At 43.0% G+C, this 17744-nt stretch overlaps 1 protein-coding gene across 18 annotated transcripts in view; it reads left to right on the plus strand.

Annotated features, from left to right (window-relative positions):
* eya4 (EYA transcriptional coactivator and phosphatase 4) overlaps positions 1-17744 on the plus strand; it is a 496999-nt gene that overhangs the window by 16787 nt on the left and 462468 nt on the right. For 16 of the 18 annotated variants that reach the window (XR_015079577.1, XR_015079576.1, XM_085997581.1 and 13 more), the window contains one exon: positions 14806-14912. Coding sequence is in view for 13 of the 18 variants with exons in the window: in XM_085997581.1 (XP_085853707.1) it covers positions 14880-14912 (33 nt within the window). In the remaining 5 variants the exon portion in view is untranslated. Of the gene's footprint in view, positions 1-14284; positions 14303-14537; positions 14632-14805; positions 14913-17744 lie in introns of those variants that run through there. The other 2 variants (XM_085997579.1, XM_085997580.1) reach the window with 2 other exon arrangements.

The raw sequence follows: 17744 nt of genomic DNA on the forward strand, positions 1-17744 counted from the left end.
GTGTGTGTGAAAGATAGAGAGAGAAAAGGAGAGAGATACAGAGGCAGTGGGCAGGATTTTCATTGGGCAGTGGAGGCAGGATTGGAGGCATGTGGGGGGTTAAAATTGCAAAATCGGGGGGGCACAAACCCATCCCACCCCCAACCCGCCTCCATGCCAGTTTCAAAGGAGGCGGATACCCGACCTGTGCTGGGAGCCGCCTCCCCGAGGCGGGAAGGGGATTAGTGCCAATTAACTGCCTGTTAACAGGTAGTTAACAGGCAGTTTTTAGCCTAATCCCTATTTTTATTCCTGAAGTGTGGGATTCCCAACGGCTCCAAACCACGGCAAGTTAGCGAGGCGGACTGTTGGGCTGAAGGGCTTGGAGGGCTCAAGATGTCAGTGTTCAGGTGAGTGATGTGTGCATGAGTGCAGAGGTAGGTGTGTTTGGTGTGTGTAAAGTGTTTAAAGAAGTTTAATTACCTTTACTTCCTTCAGGTCTCGGAAGCCCCTCATCTTATCGGCACAGAAAGCAGAATGGCCGTGAGCTGTCAAAAGTTGCAGCATTCAGCTTTCTGTTCTGGAGAGATCTCTAAATCAACCTGAGAGGAAGGAATTAACTTAGTGTACAGATTGTCAGTGATTGACAGCCTCAAAGAGCTGTCAAACGCTGATATTTCATCTGTCAAAAGCTCTTGACAGATGAAATGTCAAACTGTTGCCGGGTGGCCCTTAATTGGCCTGCTGAGCCCGCTGGGCGGGCTCAACTAGGTCAATCAAGTAAAAATCACGTGGGTTGGCCACAACTCGATGGAGGCGGGACTACAACCCAAAAAGTTGTAGTCCCGCCTTCTACACGCCTCCAGTATCAAAATCCAGCCCAGTGTCTTTCCTCAAGCTAATTTGAGTTCTTATTTCTTTTTCACAAAATAACAAACAAAATAATTGAATTTGAAAAACTTCTTAGGAAACATAAAACTCTGATTATCATCATCTGTGTTTTGCTGACGGAAACATGTAAATATTTTAATTAGTGATAGCTTGGCCTGGACTAATGATCCAGAGAGGTGAATTCAAATCCTACCACAACAGTTGGGAAATTTAAATTCAGTTAATTAACTAAATCGGGAATAAAAATCGAGTTTCAGTAATGGTGACCATGAAACTACCAGATTGTCGTAAAAACCCAACTGATTCACTTTAGGGAATGAAATCCGTCGTCCTTATCTGGTCTGGCCTATATGTGACTCCAGACCCAGAGCAAAGTGGTTGACTCTTAACTGCCCTCTGAAACGGCCTAGCAAACCACTCAGCTGCATCAAACCACTACGACAAAGCATAATAAGAATAAAACTGGACAGACCACCTGGCATCAACCTAGGCATCAGATTCAGACACAACAAAGGCACACCCAGCCCAGTCAACTCTGCAAAGTCCTCCTCACTAGCATCTGGGGACTGGTGCCAAAATTGGGAGAGCTGTCCCACAGACTAGTCAAGCAACAGCCTGATATAGTAATACTCACAGAATCATACATTTCAGCCATCGTCCCAGACTCTTTCATCACCATCCTGGGTATGTCCTGTCCCATTGGCAGGACAGACCCACTAGAAGTGGTATTCAGTCAGGAAGGAATGGCCCTGGGAGTCCTCAACATTGACTCCGGACCCCATGAAGTCTCATGGCATTAGGCCAAACACTGGCAAGGAAACCTCCTGCCGATTACCACCTACTTCCCGCCCTCACCTGATGAATCAATACTCCTCCATGTTGAACACCATTTGGAAGAAGCACTGAGGGTAGCAAGAGCACAGAATGTACTCTGGGTGGGGGACTTCATTGTTCATCACCAAGAGTGGCTCGGTAGCACCACTACTGACTGAGCTGGCTGACTGGGCCTGTGGCAGGTGGTGAGAGATCCAACACGAGGGAAAAGCCTACTTGACATCGTCCTCACCAATCCACCTGTCGCAGATGCATCTGTCCATGACAGTATTGGTAGGAGTGACCACCGCACAGTCATTGTGGATACAAAGTCCCATCTTCACACTGAGGGCTCCCTCCATCGTGTTGTGCGACACTACCACTGTGTTAAATGGGATAGATTCAGAACAGCTCAAAACTGGCCATCCATGAGGCCCTGTGGGACATCAGCAGCAGCATAATTCTATTCCATCACAATCTGTAACCTCATGGCCCGGCATATCCCTCACTCTACCATTACCGTTGACATAATAAAACTCAGTACGCACTTGGTTCGAGTATAAAGCAAGGCTTTAATCAACTTGTTTCAAAGCTTGGAGGTCTAGTTATCTTTCACTAGTTCCTGTTTACAAAATGTCCTGGAAAAGCTGGGCCCACGCCCGAGTATTTATACTCCTTGGACGGTGCCACCAGCTGGCTGTCCAGTGTTATTCATGAGTCTCTCTTCATGGATCATAAGATTCATAACAACCGTCAAACCAGGTGACCAACCCTGGTTCAATGAAAAGTATAGAAGAGCATGCCAGGAGCAACACCAGGCGTACCTAAAAATGAGGTGCCAACCTGAGGAAGTTGCAACATAGGGCTACATGCATGCTAAACAGTAGAAGCAGCATGCTAGAGACCGAGCCAAGGGATCCCACAATCAATGGATCAGATCAAAGCTCTGCAGTCCTCCACAACCAGTCCTAAATGGTGGTGGACAGTTAAACAAATAATGGGAGGTGGAGGCTCCATGAACTTCCCCCCATCCTCAATGATGGCGGAGCCTGGCATGTGAGTGCAAAGACAAGGCTGAAGCAGTCGCAGCCATCTTCAGCCAGAAGTGAGCATCTCTGCCTCCTCCTGAGGTCCCCACCATCACAAATGCCAGTCTTCAGCCAATTCGATTCGCTCCACAAGATACCAAGAAACGGCTAAACTCACTCGATATGGCAAAGGCTATGGGCCATGACAACATCCCGGCTGTAGTGTTGAAGACTTGTGGTCCAGAACTAGACGCGCATCCATCCAAGCTGTTTCAGTACATGTTCAACACTAGCATCTACCCGACAAAGTGGAAAATTGCCCAGGTATGTCCTGTCCACAAAAGGCAGGACAAATCCAATCCGGCCAATTACCACCCCATTAGCCTACTCTCAATCATCAGCAAAGTGATGGAAGGTGATGTTGACAGTGCTACCAAGCGGCAGTTGCTCACCAAAATCCTGCTAACCAGTGCCCATTTTGCGTTCCACCAGGATCTCTCAGCTCCAGACCTCAGTACAGTCATGGTCCAAACGTGGAGAAAAGAGCTGAATTCCAGAGGTGAGGTGACATCAAGGCAACATTTGACCGAGTGTAGCACCAAGGACCCTTAGTTGAAGTCAATGCGGAATCAGGGGGAAAACTCTTAACAGGCTGGAGTTATACCTGACACAAAGGAAGATGGTTATGGTTGTTGGAGGCCAATCATCTCAGCCCCAGGACAGCATTGCAGGAGTTCCTCAGGGCAGTGTCCTAGGCCCAACCATCTTCAGCTGCTTCATCAATGACCTTCCCTCGATCATAAGGTCAGAAGTGAGGATGTTCACTGATGATTGCACAATATTCAGTTCCATTCGCAGTTAATCAGATAATAAAGCAGTCTGTGCCCGCATGCAGCAATTCTTGGACGACGTTCAGGCTTGGGCTGATAAGTGGCAGGTAACATTCGTACCACACAAGTGCAAGGCAATGATTATCTCCAACAAGCGAGAGTCTAACCACCGCCCCTTGACATTCAATGGCATTGCCATCGGCGAATTCCCCACCATCAACATCCTGGGCTCACCATTGACCAGAAAATTAACTGGACCAGCCACATAAATACTGTGGCTACAAGAGCAGGTCAGAGGCTGGGTATCCTCCAGCAAGTGACTCACCTCCTGACTCCCCAAAGCCTTTCCACCATCTACAAGGCACAAGTCAGGAGTGTGATGGAATACTCTCCACTTGCCTGGATGAGTGCAGCTCCAACAACACTCAAGAAGCTGGACACCATCCAGGACAAAGCAACCCATTTGATCCACATCCCATCCACCACCTTAAACATTCACTCCCTCCACCACCTGCGCAAAGTTGCTGCAGTGTGTACCATTTACAAGGTGCACTGCAGCAACTCGCCAAAGCTTCTGCAAAAGCACCTCCCAAACCCGTGACGTCTACCACCTAGAAGGACATGGGCAGCAGGCGCATGGGAACTCCACCACCTCCAAGTTCACCTCTAAGTCACACACCATTCTGACTTGGAAATATATTACTGTTCCTTCATCATCACTGGGTCAAAATCCTGGAACTCCCGAACAGCACAGTGGGAGTACCTTCAGCACCCGATCTGCAGTGGTTCAAGAAGAAGGCTCACCACCACCTTCTCAAGGGCAATTAGGGATGGGCAATAAATGCTGGCCTTTATAACGATAACCACATCCCATGAATGGATAAAAAAAGAGAAGCACAGAGAGACAGACACAGAGCGACACATGACAAAATTTCCACTACACAACTTCTGGAAGTCCTTCTAGCCAACATTCATATTCCCATATTCATCATGCTAGTCACCTCCTCAAAATATTCAAGTAGATTAGTCAGACATGACCGAGGCCGGAATTTTCCCCAGGCAGGTGGGTTGGAAGCGGGGGGCCTCGGAGGCGGGCGGGAAGGCTGTGTTTCCCGCAGGCCCTGCCAACTTTAACGGCAGGGCCTGATTTGCATGTGATGCCTTCGATTCCCACCCACAGCCAGCCAGATTGAGAGGCTGGCTGGCTGCGGGCGGGTAGGCCTGCAGATGCGAGGGGTTGGTCCGGGGGAGGTATCGCGGTGGGGGGTCAGGGGGTCAGCAGCCGGGGATTGGGGGGGTGTCGGGGTCAACAGTAGAGTATCGGGGATCACTGGAGGCGGGGTCGCCAGTGGAGGATCAGTGGTGGGGGATCGGCTGGGGATCGGCGGGGGTGGGGGGCTCGGTAGTGGGGGAGAGAGGATCGGGCCCGTCCATCGGATGATTGTGGCCGGCCTCGGCATCGTCGGTGGGGGGCATCATCGGTGGGGGGGTGGGGCGGGGAGGGCCATGGGGAGGATGTCTCATGGTGAGGATCGGAGGCTTGTGTTGGGGGGAGGGTCTCCGATCCTGAGGGGTGGGTTAGGTAGGGACCCTGGATTCAGGAGGTAGGTATAAAGCCACTTACCTCCTGGATGCAACAGTCCCTGCTTCGGTTTAACTGCCGGCTGTCCACATGCAGTTAAAAACAAAATGGAAGTGAAAAGAAAGAGGCTTCCCGCCTCCTTACAATATTTAAATTGATGTTCTGCCCCCTGGGAGCAGGTTGGTTGCACCCCCCCCCACCCTGCCTCCCACCCCCATTAAAACCGGAAGTGGGCAGGGTGGAGGCAGGATCAGGTTGGGAATCCCAGTTCTAACAATTTAACTGCCCCCATGCTCCAAACCCACCTGTTAATTTCAGGGAAAATCCATACTGACTCTTTAATCAAGTGCTTAATGTAACTTCCAGTAACTTCCCCACAACTGATGTTAAACTGATAGGTTTGTAGTTACCTAGTTTTGTCCTCCATTCCTTCTTAAATAATGGAATGACATTTGCAATTCCCAAATCTAGAGAGCTTGGAAAATTAGAACGCATGCATCTACAATTTCCTCATCTATTTCTTTTACTACCCTTGGGTGGAAACCATTAGGTCCTGGAGGTTTGTCTATCTTAAGTCCCATTGTTTTCTCCATTGCCCTTTTTAAAATTTATATTAAATCCACTAAGTTCCTCCCCTTAACTTATTTTTAGATTCCTTTGTACCATTGATATTTTGTCCTCTTTGTCCACTGTGAAAACAGATACTCTGGGCTCGATTTTAATAGACTTGAGGAGGTGGGTCTGTTGCGAAAATTGGAAAAAATGGCTTCAGACACCCAACCTGCCTCCAACCCACCCCCACCCGATTTTCATGAGTGTCTGTTCAGCCGCTCCCAAACTGACTGGACTGGAACCTGTGGATCAGGTAGTTAAGGCAGTTCACAGCCTGTGAACTGCCTTGCTAATACGATAGCAAAATATTGCAGATGCTGGACATCTGAAATAACAACAGAAAACGCTGGAAAAACTCAGCAGGCCAGGCAGCATCCATGGAGAGAGAAACAGAGTTAATGTTTCAGGTCGAAGACCTTTCGTCAGAACCCCTTGCTAATCCTATTTTCATAGTGGTTTCCCATTTTCGGGCTTCAGGCTCCTGTTTCCCGACTTATCAGAAACATCAGAAAAGATTTTGCACATCGACTGACCTTGTGACTGTTCAAGCTGACACCCATCTGCAGTGTGACATGAATGGATTAATTTCAGGCCACTTCAACTGTGCGCTTTCAAGCTTGTTGCCTCAAATGAAATCTATAGCTAGGGGATGGGAAACATTTATGCCCTCTCACCCTGGTCCTCATAATCAGAGGAGTAGCAGCCGTGTGGCTCAGCACAGATCTTCCTGGAAAGAGGAGTAGGAGGAGGATGAGGGGCGCCTTGCATGCCCTGTTGTGACCAATGTAGCATCCCTCCAGTTCACTGCTGCCCATCAAGCAGGTATGCACACTGCCATGCCACATTAGCATAAGCTTACTCCTCAACCATAGGTGGCTACCTTATGGCTCTGTGATTACAGGCAACACTTATCCAATGTCAGACATCATCTCAGCTATACCCTGTTATTTCCTATCACTTTTACCATCAGCATTACAAAAGCAAGTCGCCCTGAGTCCTCAATGCGCTTTTGCCATTTCCCACAACACAATCAACTGTTTCATATCATTTTTCCTTTAACCATCACAAAAGGATAATAAAGCAGCAACAGTCAGAAAAAAAAGATGAATCATCCAAGTGACTCCCCTTGTGACTATAGGTGCTTAATCTTTCTCTTGCGCGTGCTTCTACGTGGTGCTTCCCCTGTGGCTTCAGCAGATGTAGAGGTACCTTGCTGACTAGGATGCTGCGCCTGCTTAGATTCCTTTGGCAGGTGTCCTCTGGGTTTGCGAGCCTGGGAGGGCTCTTCAACAGTCTACTTTTCCTGTGGCTGTGCAGGGGCTGAAACAGCCATCTCAGTTGTCTCCGGAAAGTGGGCCTCTGACTGAGGGTTCCGTAGTGGCATGGTCGTGTGTGTGCATTGAGAGGAGCCCACACTTCCTTCTGTCCTGCCAACAACATCCCTCTCATGGGTCAGCCACACTTCAGTGCTGGCAAGTGGCTGGAGAGCACCTTGCTGCACTTCAGAGGGACCATGAGGACCCGTATCTGCACTGGCAGTCCTCATCAAAAGAACGTCCATGAAGCTCTGGCCTCTCTGCTCAATAGCTGCCCATCACTCCTCCAGAGATGACATTCTATTTTGAACAGTCACCATGTTTTCCTGACTCTGGCGACTTATTTCCTCCATGGCCGTAGCCATCCTTTCCACTGAGGTAGCCAGCCTTTCTACAGAGGTTGCCATCCTATCCATGATGATGCGTTCATGTGCCATTGCCTCCACCACGGCAGTGCTGATGTTACAGATGGACTCCTCCATTCTCTCCACACCCGCACTAACCCTGGAAGCAAACCCTTCCAGAGACACCTGCACTTGTTCCTGTATTTCCCGAGACGCTTTTTTTCTGGATGACCCCAGAGGCACAGCGTCTACATGCAACTCAGCAGAGCTAGGAGAGTCCTATGACCTCCGCCAAGGACTCTCCACTGCTGTCGCCGTCTCCACCATCTGCTGATGCTCACTTGTGCGCTGTGATAGACCAGGTGGCAACACTACTCTAACTCGCGAGGGTCCCACCGAGGTGTGCGTTGCTGCACTAGTGCTGGGTGCGCTGAGTCCTGGTGACGCTGCTCCCTCAGAGGCTTCAGGTTCCTATGAGGAGTTGTCCGGCTCTTCGTCCTGGATCGTGGGGAGGGGGGCACTCGATGGTCCTGTGGGAGAGTAAAGGCATGATTTAGACATCTGATATTGATGTAGCCGACACATCCTTTTGAGCAGATTGTCTATGAACATCATAGGCCATTGCATTCTGAGAGGGTTGAAACTCTATTATGTCACCAGCTTCCTCTAGTGTGCCCGTCTCTCCATCGCCCACTTCCAGGTCCTTGCCACTGCCAATAATCTCGTTTGCAGCCTCCTCAGCACTGGTCAGTGTGGCTAGGGTAGATGTTCCTCCTCCAGTCATTGCTCTCTCCCTCTTATTGTGGGCTATCTTTCCCTGCAAGGAGGGACACAAGCAGTGTTTCAGCCACAGTGATGGAGTGAGGGTCAATAATCCCTACCATAGAAGCTTTGAGGGAGATGAAGATGGGGTAAGGTGCCAAGAGGAAGCTAGCTCCCTGTGCATTAGTTGTTGTCACTGCATGACAGTGAGAGCGAGTCTAAGGGGTGCATAGGCAGGATGCTGAAGTGATTCAGTGCAGAGACAGAGATGGATAGGTAAGGGTGCAAGGAAGTAAGGGTAAGGTGGTATGTGGAGGATCAGGCTTACAACGCAGAGTGCTGGTGATGAGAAGAGAAGGGAAGCAAAGTGAAGGCAAGTGAGATGGGATACTCACTTTTGATGTACGCACAAGATCATTAAACCTTTTTCAGCACTAGATCCATGAGCATGCATATATGGACCTTGCGCAGACCTCCTCAGCAATGCACAGCCAGGCTGCCTTGGTCTGCTGAGGAGGCTTCCTCCGGCCATCAGGAGGGAAGAGAATCTCCCTGCGCCCTCTGACAGCATCCACAAGAACATGGAGGGAGTCATCATTAAAACGAGGAGCTGCCTTGCCTCTGGAGCAAGTCATTGCGTATAAATCAAGTCCAGGAATCCACAAGAGAAAGGCTTAGGCTGAATGGCAGCTTTAAAAGCAGCTGCTATGATGACATTATCAGAGGCGGCCAGCCGACCCAATCCCTCTCATTGAACCGGCCAGCGCGCCTCATTGAAATGAACAAGCTCATTGACTCAAAATTGGACATCAGCAGCTGATCCCGCCAGAAGCGGCTCCGGAACCCGCCCACTACACAACCCACCTCGAGAATTAAAATCGTGCCCAAAGAATTAATTTAACAAGTCTGCCACTTCCTTATTATCCGTTATATGCACCTGTCTTTAATGGGCCCACATTCCCTTTACTACTCTTTCTCATAATGTATTCATTGCATTTCACATATTTCCTTTTTGCGTATTTTATTACTTTTTTGTATCTCACTGCTGCTTTTTATAGCGCGCCCAGCTTGCTGGATTTTCACTTTCCCTTGCAAAAATTTGGGTCACTTGTGAAATTTGAATTTACCTAATTGAAGTTTATTTTGCTAATAATGGTGCTTCATCTCTGTTCATCTTTACTTTCTCTTGAGCTCTTTTGGTTAAACTCCCCTTTTTATTTTATGTTCACGCCTGTGCCACCTATAATAGAATGGATTTTTGATTTGGGAAGGGGAGGGGACATATATGTGTCTTTTGGATGATTGGTATTGACCCGAAGAAAATGTTACCAGTTCCTCTTCCTAGGGTTGGCTCTATCCAATTCACCAAATTTTTTTCCAGTCAGTTGTTCGTTATCCCAGAACTTGAGTTTGCTTATTTAGAAGATTGAGTCATTGGGTAATTTAAATAGGAAGCTAGATTCCAGGAAAATATTATTCTCTCAAGGAATTTAGGTTTGTTGGGATCCTTTTTCTACTGGTACTGAGTAGAGGGTTTTGTTCCCTTTAGAATAAAACAGTATTGTCACTAGGCATTTTTAACATATTGGCACCAATATGCTTTAGGAAAAATTGCACTGAAGCCAAATTCTGTAGGAAAAAGTCCACTGAAGCCACATGCTTCTTGTGTGGTACACAATTCATCACCGCAAAATAATCCCACCGCTATTGCTGCCTGTATTTCACTGTAGTGCTGTATAGCTCAAAATATTTCCCCCAGCTACAACCCAAGTTTGGCAGACAAATATCTGTAATCTAATGGTACTGCGGAGATTATTTTACAGTTCAAGTGAACACTGTATAAAAGTTTCAGGTGCCCACCATTAAACTTTACAGAAAGTCCTAGTGGGGGAAAAAGCACCTTCACACTCACCATTATGCATTACTGAAATTCTTATGACAACATTCTCTTAGTTATGTGCCCACTGTCTCTGTTTATTTGAAATGGAGAGAAATATTCCTAAATTAGAGTGGACTGACACAGTGTGCAGGGTAGAATATTGCTTTCATTCCATAATTTAATTAAAGTCGTAATCTCCAGCTGTGTAGAGAGGAAATCTGACATTTTCTCATTAGCACGGGTATTGTTAGACACTGAAGGAGTGTTTAACTCCCTTTGCCTTTTACAAAAAAGTGAACAAAAATATCGATTAAATATCTATATCTTTAAAATATCGATTAAATATCTATATCTTTGAAATATTCTAAGCAGAATTCTTGGTTTTTGCGAATGACTATTTAAATTCGGATTTTAAAAGTTACACGAGAATCACATAACAGATAAGATTTTCCATCCCAAAATTAAGTGAAAACCAACTGCGGAGTATATGCATCAGTTTGTCCTGGGGTGGGGCGGGGAGCGGGTGGCGGGGGAGTAAAACCCTAATGTTGTATAAAAATGCCTAAAGTTTCCATTATAATCAGATAAGTAATTAGTGAATATATTTAGGTGTAATTGCCTTCAGAAAATCCAGCTGTTTCCATTGATGCCAGTGTCCCAAATAAACAGCAAGATTGGTTGTAGTGGTGGTTGTAGAATATAACATGTATTTTGTTTTCTTTATAACATCAATTTTGTATCTTTCCTTCCCCCTGATATAATATTTATTTAATGCAACAACCAGTGATTGTTAAATTCAGAATTATTTGTGATTCATTAGACAGGGATTTTCAAACGTATTTGTTAGGTTGACAGTGCATTTATATTTACTGAGAGGAATAATTAATGAAGGAAGTTTTGGTTATGATTAATTAGTTTGTGATGGAACTTTCCTCAATTTAAATGAATAATATATATGAATATATTCAATATTCCAGCAAAGTTCCTCTGAGATATTTTCCAACATTTCGGAAGCTCAACACGGTTTGATTGTGCAGTCATTAGCTGTCACATATTGGGGGTGATTTTCAACTCTGGTGGAAATCGGTTGGGTGATGGGTGGGATGTCCGCTACACCCGCTCAATGGCACCAGTGGGAGGACCAAACCATTTAAAGGGATAGAGGCAATCCTTGGGAGGCGTGAGGCATGGAAGGACTAGCAGTAGCTCTAAAGATATTTGTGGGGCCAGGAGGAGCATGAATGTCAGTGCCACAGCTTTTTTTCTTCTATTTGGAGCAGGCTGCAGTGGTCCCTTTAAGGACCACTGGTTAGGCCGCTCTACATCCAGCACCAATGGGGTGAGCATGCGCAGCGCCCGCTCCACATATTGATAGCTGAAGACTGAAACCGGCATTAAATCCTGATTTATATATTGGCCCAGAACTTGGTGTCGGGGGCTTGCCGCGCGTGCAAGCCCCCGATGTGCGCTCACCCTGCGCGCCGACATCTGAAACCTGGCCCGCAGTGGATTTCCTTTCAGTGGCCCGGTTCTGATGTCGGCGCGCTGTGCTAACCTGACCCAGCGGCGTAGTTAGTGCGATGTGCCAGCTGGGATCAGGTGAGCACTGTTCAGCCAATCAGGGGAGGGGAAACTTCATTCATAAGTTTGAGAGTAAGAACTGTCAAACTCATGAGAAGTACTGCACCCCAAAACACTACTTAAACTTTAAATAACATTTTAAAAAACATCCCAATCATTAAATTAAGTATAAATAAGTTTAAAAAAATAATTTAAACAATAATTTTTTTTGTTGAAAAAAATAAATGTTTAATAAAAAGGGTCTAAAACTAAACTTACCTTATTGTAGATTCTTTAAAATAATAAACCTGTGGAAAAAAATGTTCTAAATTGCACTAAAACACCACTTACCTGTAAAAATAAATACTTACGTGTGCTTTTTACAAGCGTAAAGACCGGAGGCCTTTACACATGCGCAAATCCCCCAAAACAGAGGAAATCCAAGACGCACGCGCTGCCCCCTACAGCGCACGCGCTAGCCTCTTCACCTCTTGGGTTAGAGGAGAGGAAATGCCGGCTTTCAGCGCATGCGCTGTGCATGCTGAAAACCGGCATTTCCTCCGGCCAGACGCGTGAGTACCCCTTCCGTACTCACGCGTTTGGGGAGGAATTTCTGCCCCATTGTAATATGGCCCTTTTCAAGGCCTGCTCAAAATTGCCTTGGGCGACCAGTGGACAGTAGGTTTTTAAAAAATAATTGCCTGCCTACCATCCCATTTTTTCAGCATGAACAAGGCAATAGGCAGATGAAAATAACCACCACTGAATTTTAAAATGTAGAAATGGTCATTCCTAATATATTTCTTCTACAGCTCTTAAACATTTTGGAAGAGTTGTATGGCTTATCTTTTGTGTATTATTAAAAGCTCATGAAAAGGGTTTTTATAAAGAAAGCCAATGTTAGTCTGTGTTAAAATAGGTTTACCATAATGTTCGATATAGTATACCTTTGTTTTACATTGCTTCTGCAGCTGTCCTCTTTTAGCTAAGGCTGGTAAAGCACTTAAAGTCTAAGTATAGTTACTGAGATGGTATTAAGTACTTAGATTGACTTCACAGCTACCAGAATTATATATGGAAATATGTCAAATATGAATAAGTCAAAGAATCAAGAACATTTCCTAAAACATCATAAAAAATATAACTGCCATTTTTACAGCATTAAAAAAAAAGATATATATTACCAAATGCTTTAGTTAAATGTATTTTGTTTCAATAATCAAATGAATTATGGTGAGAACAGACACAATTGCAACCTTCTTATCAGTATATTTGGGGAAAAAATGTCATGAACAATACTGATTTTTTTGTGCTATATTTCTGAAGATTAATTATACGGTGCTGCAGGTTGAATGTGGAGATTATAATCTGAGGTCCTGTAACAGCAAGAGTTAGTACCACACATTGAATAACATTGATATCAAGCCCTTTTTAGTGATGTCCCAAAGCACTTTACAGTCAACAGATTACTTCTGAAGTGCAGTCACTGTTGTTCTGCAGGATAACACAGCAGCTAATTTGCACATAGCAAAATCCAAAAAGCAACAATGTATGAACGACTAGATAAGTCTACTTTTAGTGTTGTTGTTTGAGGGAGCTTTATTGGTCTGGGCACTGGGAGAACTTCCGTTTCTTCTTTGAATATGTCCAGCTGAGCAGGCAGACGGGGCCTCTTTAACATCTCTCCCAAGTTATGTGCCCCAGTCTGTAGTGGGGTTTGAATAAAAAAATGTTTTATTTTTATTTTGACACCATGAAATAGATACTCAAAATATTTTTTCCCAGAAAACCGAATACAGACAGCTGATAAAATACTTGAGTTCATTTGTGATTCCATTTTTGACCTGAATAGGTTATGAGCTTGTATCTGTCCAGCACACAGATATTCTGCATGTGTTTGGGAGATTCAATTTTGCAATATGTTTTACAGAGAAATATTGTTCTCAACATTGGAAAGGTTTTAACAAATATGTTATCCTAGTGTAGAATTAATGTAAACATACTTGTTATACTTTTGTAAACTGTTTAGGAGATTTGAAGTTACGCCATATACAGCAGTCCTTCAAATTAAGCTTATCTATGGAACATTCTTAAATAAGTAAAAGCAAGCAGAAGTAGATGACAGTGTGATTGCACTCTCTGCTTCCGTCTTTGATATTTGATATTGCTGCAGTAAAGGCAGTGCCATAGAACAATGACCTACTCATTCCCATTCAGATGTATTAACAGAATTGGGTCGTTACACAAAAAAGTTTGAAACAGATAGGATGGATATGCAAATATACCTCCAATAAATATTAGTATATTAAGGAGGGAAGGCAAAAGTCAAATAGTTGATGCAAAAGCAAAGTGCATCAATGGACATCAGTGTGTCACACATGTAGTGTCAAGACAGCTTGAAAGGTGTTAATTGACCTCCTGCAACTGTCACAGTGGGGTTAGTTTTGTCATTTGAAACCTTTAGCTTGCAATTGAACACTTTAAGGCAGCAGGGAAAAAGATGAGTGTAAAAAGTGCTTTACTCACCTCAATAACGTTGTATAAGTGTTCCATGACAATATTATTTTCATTTTTGTAGTTAAAATGATATAACTGAAATATGTAATCTTCATTAAACTTGGACAATGATTTTATTAGGAGCTTGCCATTCCTATCCCTTCTATTTCCCACAGCTCGCAGCTTACTTAATCAGCCTGACATAACCAGGTTAGTGCCTATCATTTTGCACGTTACGAGAAGCAGCCTGTTCTCTATCATTATGTGTATTTCGCATAATCCTAAAGGAATTTATTGTGCCTTTGAGAAGGGATTGTAGATTGGTAATTGGATAAGAACCCTTTCTGCTAGAATACCAGGCCGATTGCAGTTAGGAGGGGTTGTCACTAAATGCATATTGAGTGTTTTGCTCTGTATTCTAAAACTTTATTCCAATGTTATTTTCTCTGGAGCTAGCTTTGTTGTTGGTTTTACAGGGACTGCTCACACTAACTTTTTTAAAGCACCTTCGGACCAGCTACTTTGTTGTCATATTTTAGGTATTTACATTACCAAATGAGACCATATTTCAAATGTTTCCACACCAATTAGTAGTATAATAGGTGGCACATTTCTTTTTATGAAAAAAAAACAACTCAAAATCTCATGTGCCTTATAAATGCTTCGATTAAAATGTGAAGAGTAGACGCAAATGCAGTCTGGTTTTCTTTCAGCAAGCGTACTATAATCTGGAGGGGCAGCAAAAGCTTCTGCAAATTAAAAAGAAAGGAAACCAAGGAACCCCCACATGGAAGACCCACAGGACTTAAACGAACGATCGGTGAGTGGAATACAATGTAAATCAATGTTTTATACTGATTACTTCATGGTGAGAATATTTGAAAGGGGTTCATAGAATGTCATTGTTGAAGTTTTAATTATAAACACAAGTTCATGATTTGGGTTTTTTTGGTATTTTTTTCTTTCCAAAATACAACAAATTCTAATTTGGATGGGATTGTAAAATTAATTTGATTACCAACATCAACTTTATAATTTGGGGGGGAAAAATAATCCAAGGGAACCGAAGGAGATTTCTTTCTGTCTACATGTAAATATCTTTGAATGGAACATTTCCGCATGTAATGCATTTTTAAAAATGAAAAGAGAAATTCTCAAAATGATTATTTTTGTTGCTGGTGCTGTTTTTTCATTAATTAACACATATTAGTTTCTTTTTGACTGAGATTTTGAATAAATTTTATTATCCATCAAGCTGTTGTCCTTTCCATATCAAGATGCGTTTACCCAGATGAGACGTATTTTTCATGATTGTAACTTGCTACATTTTTAGAACGCCATTTAAAAAAAAAGTGCTGCTTAGCTGGAAATGTTTGTGGTGCCTTTCAGGTTCTTAATGTAAAAAAAATAGAAGTTTGGAACACTGTTGCATTTATTAGTTTCTGTTTAATGTTTTGACAAAGTGTGATTAAGCCTGAATGGGAGGATGAAGCCAAAGAGCACTGGCATGAAGATGATTTTTTGGTGAAATTTCACTGGAGTTATGTGATTGAAATTCTGATCTCTTGTTTGCCTTTGGCTTGTTTGATAACATATTCTAACAAGCTTTGTAAACTCTTTTACCAAGGATATGTACCTACACAGAATTTGGCGAGCTTAAAGCAAAAATAAAGCTGATACCATTCCTAATCGTGTAACTATTCAGTCGCTAAAATATTGCTCACATTCTCTTAATGTTGATCTTGCATGTTGCAGAGATTACTGATCAGGCGCTCCTAGAGAGAGAGTAATATGAACTGTTCAGTATAATTTGGTATTAAGCACTATCTCTGTTGGCCATTTATCGATGTTTGAGACCCCTGTTGTGCGTTAGTGGACGCTTACATAAAGTTAAAAAAAAATAATCTTAATATGTTATTCACAGTTCCATACAGGAAGGACCTTTTTTGTTTTGTTTTACAGAACATTAGTTACAGCATGTCAACCCTCTTCTGTATATGAACAGGACTGTTCCTGAGTTTTACTTTTTAATTAAACTGTTGGATTAAACAGATTGTGCATATAGTTTTAAAATACTTACAGTATCATTTGTAGCTATATTTCATATAGTATTGACACTGTAAACCACAGTCCATTGTTTGTTCAGCAGCAATAACACTGTAACGTTTTCCGTGATACAGCTTGCAACCATTCAGGAATTTGCTAAGGAAGGATTTGTGTTGTCAGTTGAGTGTTAATGTTTTGTAACCAGCTGCTTATATGACAGTTGAACTACTGTATGTGTTAATTCTGTAGTCACCACAAAAGCCAATAGAAGCACTTGTTGTCTGCACTGTCTGATTAATAATAGTCACATATAATGACCACAGTGTCTTAACAATGATACTACTGTCTTCTATTCTTCACTAACAGTAAAAGTATATATATTTATTGAATATATACATATATTTGATTAGTGATATCCCCCCCCCTTTACCTTGCCCTCACTCTGCCAAGTGCAACATACATGCTATTTTTATTGATAATTCCACGTTAGTGTAGCTGTTGGCTGCTCTCAGTTATCTTCTTAAACATGATAGTGTCACAATGTTAACATCAGCCTATACTCTTATTTAAAATTTCAATACACTAACTAACCTTACTGAAAGCAGTATCTTCTTGTTTATTTCAAATTACACCATAACTAGAGATTGTTGAGGACATACAAGTTAAAAGTCATCAAGTGATCGCATGCTCCTCAGAAATCAATCAATTCCCTCAACCATCAGATATGTAGAGGACAGTAATTTTCTCCATTAGTTGCCTTCTTTCCCGTACCAAAAAAAACGTGTCCTGAAATCGAGGTCAGTAGATTACATGGATGAGTAAGCTATTTGTAATGAAAAACAAGAAGGGTATCATATCCCAGGTGTAGAGTTAGAATGGTCATATGACATTGGAGGTGCAACATTACAATAACATTCAAATTTATATGTACAACTCCAAATTCATAAATAGAAAGTTTTTTTAATAAAGGAGAAAATCATGCTCAAATAAAGAGAATATATCATCCATGAACAATTATGCCCTTTTTAATTTTAAGGAATTACATTACAAGTTTAGCAATATTTTCAGTTCCTGTGAATTTAGTATTTTCACTGTGGGTGACTCTGAATCTGAATTGATTCAAATTGGTGTAGTTTAGATTTGTTTTTTACCCCCAACTTTTCCTTTTTGGATTAAATCCAATCATGAATGTGCTTCTGCCTGTTGTAAGCAAATTAGCACCAGGTTACATAAAGATACATAAAAGCTAGTTGCATCATTAAGAAATCTGAATCTCAAGTTGCAGAAATATAGGTTCATGTCTGTGAGTTCCCAACCATGGCCAGTTGGTAGGGGAAAGATGCTAAGTAAAGTTGAGGTATTTCTCGATAGGAGAACAAGTTTTACCAATTTTATTCATGATCTCGCACAAATAATAATAAAGAAAAAATGATAGTGTTTTCATTCTAATAACAATAATTGGTGTAATTTGATCTTGCATGGCAAATAATTGATCATCGGATGTGTACACTCCAAATTGTGCATCAGCTCAAATGAGTTATCTGAGGCAAAATCCTTCCATACTTTGCAATGATCCCATGGGCAAATTCGCTTGCTGCACGGGGAA

The sequence above is a fragment of the Somniosus microcephalus genome, chromosome 9 (genome assembly GCF_052327205.1).
Source record: "Somniosus microcephalus isolate GS21.2 chromosome 9, FLI_Smic_1.0, whole genome shotgun sequence".
Classification (NCBI taxonomy): domain Eukaryota; kingdom Metazoa; phylum Chordata; class Chondrichthyes; order Squaliformes; family Somniosidae; genus Somniosus; species Somniosus microcephalus.